Source organism: Anneissia japonica, unplaced genomic scaffold, assembly GCF_011630105.1.
Source record: "Anneissia japonica isolate Jap-2015-1 unplaced genomic scaffold, ASM1163010v1 scaffold287676_len24733_cov158, whole genome shotgun sequence".
In the NCBI taxonomy this organism is placed as follows: domain Eukaryota; kingdom Metazoa; phylum Echinodermata; class Crinoidea; order Comatulida; family Comatulidae; genus Anneissia; species Anneissia japonica.
In genome coordinates, this window is record NW_022703194.1 from 18,563 (window position 1) to 24,724 (window position 6,162).

The window sequence follows — 6,162 nt, forward strand, 5'->3', positions numbered from 1 at the left end:
CATATATAATTCTTGTTTGCTATTCATACATTTACTCACGTGATAAAAAGTTGTAGTGAGACAGAACATTCTCGTTCACTTTCCGGTCGTTTCTGCATTTCCCTGCCTTTGCAGCCACTGCAATGCCACTGCCGATAGAAAGCGAATATTGTTTGTCATCTTCCATTTCAAACGTCGGTGTGTACCGCAGTACAGTTGCGTCATCACTCGGGAACTCAACTTGGGTCGGGTCGGACGTATCGAAACTGGCAACTTCAACATTGCCGTCTTTGATAAAAGCAGGATTCGAAGGACGTTTAATCTGTAATGAAGCCCGTCAACAATATATGATAAATAATATACAGACCGAATAATAATAAAAAATAACACATGAAACACTACTTTTTTTTTCTTTATTCAATTTATTGCAACTTACAAACAGATAAAAAAGGAAGCAAAAGGACAGGTTCCACAGACTCAAGGTCCAAACAAAGGGAAAACGCCCAAGACATAAAACATCAAGACACCAGAAATACATATAAAATTCACTAAAGGAACATCATTATAGGTTACGGTGGTTTAAATCCAACCAAGAAAATTACTGTCTGTCCTGTTTAAGTGTTGGTCTCGGGGTTCGATCTTCAATTAAAACGTTGCTTTGTGTTAAATGATTAAAGATTGGTAGTTGGTACTTTAAAAAGCGGTCTCGGAATAGAGTGGTCTTGGAATTATAGGAAGGTCTTTAATTGGAGGCGAACTGTAGACCCCGCGTTCTAACTAAAGCATGATTTAACGTATTCTTATTTTATAATTTTAGTGAATGTAATTAAATTAAAAACAAATAAGGCCTAAGTCATCTTTAACATACAATATTTTTTAGAGTTGGATGCATAAAATTGAGAATGTAGTAAAAATCTATAATATGGAATATTATTCTCTAGCCGAACATCACTTCAAAATATCCTATCTTTAAAAAGAAAACATAAGCTAACAGCGGCACCCCTCAATAAAGAATAGCCTATTATATTTACATAGAAATAGACAAGATAAAAAATATAAACCTTAGTATTGAATTTGATTTGCCATGCTTTTCCTCTTGTCATAGGCTTGCCTTCTGAAGGTGTAGATTCGGTGGGCAACATTTTTGGTGGAGGCGTAGATTTGCAAGATTTTGTTTCAAAACCATACATTGACACTGGATTTGGATTTTCTGCGGGCGCATTTCCGCATGGGTCAGGTTGGAAGACAATAGCTGTTCCAGCATCAACTTCTATTATGTAGCTGACACCATCTTTTAATTTTTTCAATGGTGGCTTGAATTTAACGGTTGCACTTTGTTTACCGTCCACAAATACAACCTCTCTTGGATTAGCAACATTAAATTTTGCAATTTCCTCTGTTTTTTTGCGGCCACTTTCTTTGAGGCGGATAAACGAAGGCTTTTTCGGTCTGTCGAACTAAATAAAAAATATGGCACTTTCAATTAGACATTTTTAATATTGATATAAATCTGAACGGTGAAACTTTGTATAATTAACTTCAATAACATTAATATTATTTTTTGCTCAACTTCGCAAGTAGTTTTAATAAACTAAGGTCTTATAGATTTATATAAGCTTCCATAAGAAAATATACTTAAATATGTTGACATTGCAATAGCGTTTGCTATCATAAGATCACGTATTTAAACACAAAGTTATTGTTTAAAAATTAATAATTTAACCTTTTCCTCGCTAAATCATTTAGTATTCTAGATAATAGTAAAACCTAGGATGCAGTCAATAACAATAAACAATGGAGTTTCCAACTTCAAACAAAGCATAGATTGGAACAGGTTTTCACTGATTTGCTGAATGTTTACAACAAAATTGCAGTTGAAAAGTTTATGCAAAGATTATTGGCGTATTAGCGATAACGTTTTAAGCTTGGTTTTACATACAATCGCTACAGTGATTTCAGTGCAATCTTTGTACTGCGTAGTAGTCCCTGACTTCCCGATTCGACCAACCAATCAGCATTACCGTAAGCTGTCGGCGATAGTACTGGAGCGATTGTATGGAAACCATTAATTAGATAAAAACAAATTTATCAGCATATTGATTTGAAAGCTAAATCAAAATATATAAAAGTAAGGAATTATTTCATAATATTTTAAAGTTCACTAGACAAACGAGAGCCTTTCTGGACAACATGAAACGGAACAGATAAACAAAAGTGGGAACAGTAATTATTTAAACTCTTGGCCCTACTGGTTTTGTGAATGTTAAACTCCACGTTTCAGGAACTTCGTCTCCTTTCTTATTACTGAATTTTGCACCGGCGGGAGGAGGAATTGACAATTCAGAAATCAAGACAGGTGGCTCGTTATCTACTGGTTCTGTAGTCACCGCGTCTGTGATTGAAAAAATGGTAATTATTGAGGTTGAACTTTGCGAGGTCCAAAAGTCACGGAACCTAGCACACCCACGAAGCTCACCTAGGCCTGTCTCTTATACACATCTAGATGTGTATAAGAGACAGACTTTGAACCCTGAAAAGACAAGATAGGTTACATTTGGAAGATATCACACCTGATAACGTTAATGTTTTTAATAAACTACATGGCTTTCTGTAAGAGATAATTAATAGTTAGCTGATTGCTACAGTTGTCATTATTATTTGTATTATAATATTATGGTGGTGCTGGTGATGATAATGCTGAATGACGGTGGTGGTGGTGATGATCATAATGAAGAAAACGACTATTTAATATTACGACATCGTATTTGTAGGTACATGTGAACAATAGGAAAGCTATTAGTAAAATACTAGTAAAATGAAAAAAACCACTTCATATTCTTTACCAGTTGTTATCCAGAGCAGTGTAGCAGAATCCAATAAACCCAGATGCTCCCTCTGGCACCGTGTACTTCAACGCAGCGGTCGCTTCAGGAGCTGGTAAAGAAGTTTGAACTTCAAACGTCATACCTGTCGGCGGACTCATCAGCAAAGCTATGATGCTGTGAAGATAAAATGCACACATGCATTATATTTTTCTCTCGTTTAATAAAACTTCCAATAGAATTATTACTCAATTGCCTTTATCGGAATCCGAACCCATAATGCTTAACGATTACCGTTCGGTTGCATTTACCATCTTGTGGTTTACCCACCAATTACAGTAGCGTCAAACGTAGCAACTGACCAATCAGAAAGTCTTATTTAATAACCAGTTATACGCACATGTCCCACAAACGTTTTGCAAGTTTACGTATGTTTGCGCTGTTAAAATGGAACATACCTTAGCGACAACAGGGAGGGGCTTGGCGATAATGTCTGATGCACATGTAATCACCAATTACCAGTTTTTCATCTCAGTTGGTACAGCAACCGAGCGAAAATAGGAAGCTATTTGTTTTCTAAAACAAAATGTACCATTTTCTAATATTTATAATATATGAATAAATTTCTATGTACACACATCAACTTATATTAAAATTCTATTATTTTTATTTAGTGTTTTATTGCTTATTTAAGCACACGGACTAACGATTACCAAGCCAATAGCGAGCTTAATAACTGTCCTTGTCACACAGAGAAAATGCTTTACAAACCATGCCTAATTGCATAAACTACCGTAAATGCTCGAAATATCTTATACAATTTCTGGAGGCTTCAGTGCGGCGCTTTAAAAAAAAAATATTGGCTTGACGCTTACCATGCCCGTTACCATGTTACCTATTTCACATATTCCCGAAGTTCAGTAGGCCAGTATCGTGGGTCCTACGTCATCGTAAATAAACGTAGAAATGGTTGTGTCTTCATTGTTTTATTAATTTTTTTAACACTGTATACATTGTATTTAAAACCCTGTTTCATTACACACAGGGTAATATATACTCTCGATTAAGCGCTGCGGCATTTACTTGAGAGCGGCGCTTATTCGAGAGCAGCGTTTATTCGAGCATTTACGGTAAATCCCATGATGAGGCTTTAGGGAGTGGAGTAGTTTTTAGTTGTGAGAAAAATCCTACAACATTGACAGGAATTGATCCTAGAATCATAGAATTAGAAGGCAAGCATCTTAACCACCAAGTATTCATCTCCATTCCATAATTCATATACGTATGTATCGTTTTGTTATATAATTTTACCTAGATCCCTCTGAATCTGAAGGAAGCCTAGCTGTTATTTGTCCGGTCCACTTCTGTCCAGGTTGTATCACTTCATATTCTGGGCCAATCAGCGATGGTCCTATGCAGCTTCCCGCTAAAATTAGGAATAATTATAATATAGAATCAATTATAAAAGGCAATAATATTTTGAGCTTCAATAAGTGATTAGTTTTTAGAGAACATGCGTTTACTTAGTGTTAACGATATAACCCCAGGTACACACTGTGGTAGCCGGCGGCCGGCCAAACTTCTGCTGACGAATTTATTTATTATTATTAATGCGTTGCATTGTCCATAGAATGGAGTCGGTCGACGACCGTCGGGCGCAGTGCCCGGCTTTAGTCATAAGCATGGAGGCTATTCCAGGTAATACAAACTCGTAGCCTTAACGACGTCTTTATATCCTTATATTTAAAGCTATGCCAAGCTCGCCGACGAATGCCAGTCCACTCAATGACCGCAGGTGGCAGTATAATAAGCGGATCGATTTTCAACAAATCCGATCTGTCGGCGACGCGACATCGCGATGATGCAGTGACGTGCTCCGAGGCTTCTATTTCATCTATATATATATTTTTTAAAGTTTTCATGCTTGAAACGTTAGCAAGCTGGTTTACATTTTCTAACTAATGATTTGAGTATGCTACTTGCAAAGATAAAGTGAAATGCACCCTTACGTTTCGTTACGTTCAGAAGAAATTGAAATGGAACCGAACTGAGCGGTTCTGTTGAATCTTTATCAATGAAGTCTTCAACCATGATAGACGCTCCATACCATCCCGCCTCACCCAGCACTGGAATCTCAAGTTCGCAACGGTCCTATAAAAATCAAATGTTCGTCATTATCGAAAATGAATGTATTGAATATTAAGTGTAGATCTACTAAAATTGCACCCCGTACTCGACAGAGCAATCCAGTAGTTTTGGCTCTCTAGAGCGAAGGCTGCTAGTGTATGGGGTGTCACCCAGGATCGGAACCGAAATTCGGACTACGTTTCCGAAGCGCTGAACACCAGCGTCCCTATTCTACACACTAGTTCGATTTTCTATTCGCCTTGGTAGGCTTTAAGATTCAATGTAAATGCACCTTTATAGGTAAATAAATAAATGCTGACAAACCTTATCTAGAATAGCGTTGTCTGTAGCACTCTCACATACACTGTTTCCGTCTACTGGCACAGGACACTCACCCTTGGCCATGCTCGCCCATCGGCAACGAACAACATGCCCGTCTGGATCAGAGGCTAACAATTATATCAAATACATCCGATTAAGATGACATGATTATCTTAATAATTATTTCATGCAGGTTTGTATGGAGAGTATCAATAATTAAAGCAATTAATGTAAGAATATGGATTTGGAGATAAACCACTAGTGGTTGAATCGACGTCTCGGTAAGATTTCTCTGACAAGATAACAGTGAACAGGAGAATATGAAAAAATTCTGTTGGCCTTAAATAGGGAATGGTGATAGCCGGTGGTTCATCATTATTATTATTATTATTATTGTTATTGTTATTGTTATTGTTATTGTTATTGTTGTTGTTGTTGTTGTTGTTGTTGCTGTTGCTGTTGCTGTTGCTGTTGCTGTTGCTGTTGCTGCTGCTGCTGCTGCTGCTGTTGCGTTGCTGCTGCTGCTGCTGCTGCTGCTGTTGCTGTTGTTGTTGTTGTTGTTGTTGTTGTTATATACATACTGTATAAACTCATAAAGAAAACAAAAATTTAAAGCAACAATACATTAGGTTTAAACCATTTTCCAATTAACTCAGAGTCTTTTTTAATTCTGAGCGTTTTTCCCAAGCATTTATTGCATATTTTTTACAGTAACTATAAGAAATAAAAGCAGAATCGTCACAAAAAGAAATTGAGGGCGCTTTTGTTGTCACCACTGGCTCAGAGCCGTAGAGAGATAGACGTTTTGCTGCAGTGACATCTCGCTGCTGGCGACTCGGTGCTGGAGTCGACTCGCTGCTGGCGAATGACCTAGTACGCATGCGCAAATGTATGGAACGCCGATCACGCAAAA

The 6,162-nt window shown here is 37.3% G+C and overlaps 1 protein-coding gene across 1 annotated transcript in view; it reads right to left on the bottom strand.

Annotated features, from left to right (window-relative positions):
* LOC117104371 overlaps nt 1-5,399 on the bottom strand; it is a 6,766-nt gene extending 1,367 nt beyond the window's left edge. Inside the window, exons 1-8 of the mRNA XM_033245196.1 lie at nt 5,253-5,399; nt 4,811-4,952; nt 4,113-4,227; nt 2,823-2,978; nt 2,502-2,509; nt 2,229-2,371; nt 1,041-1,436; nt 40-301 (exon numbers count right to left, since the gene is read on the bottom strand). Coding sequence (XP_033101087.1) covers nt 40-301; nt 1,041-1,436; nt 2,229-2,371; nt 2,502-2,509; nt 2,823-2,978; nt 4,113-4,227; nt 4,811-4,952; nt 5,253-5,333 — 1,303 coding nt within the window. The 5' untranslated portion in view covers nt 5,334-5,399. The remainder of the gene's footprint in view (nt 1-39; nt 302-1,040; nt 1,437-2,228; nt 2,372-2,501; nt 2,510-2,822; nt 2,979-4,112; nt 4,228-4,810; nt 4,953-5,252) is intronic.
* Nucleotides 5,400-6,162: the final 763 nt, after the last annotated feature.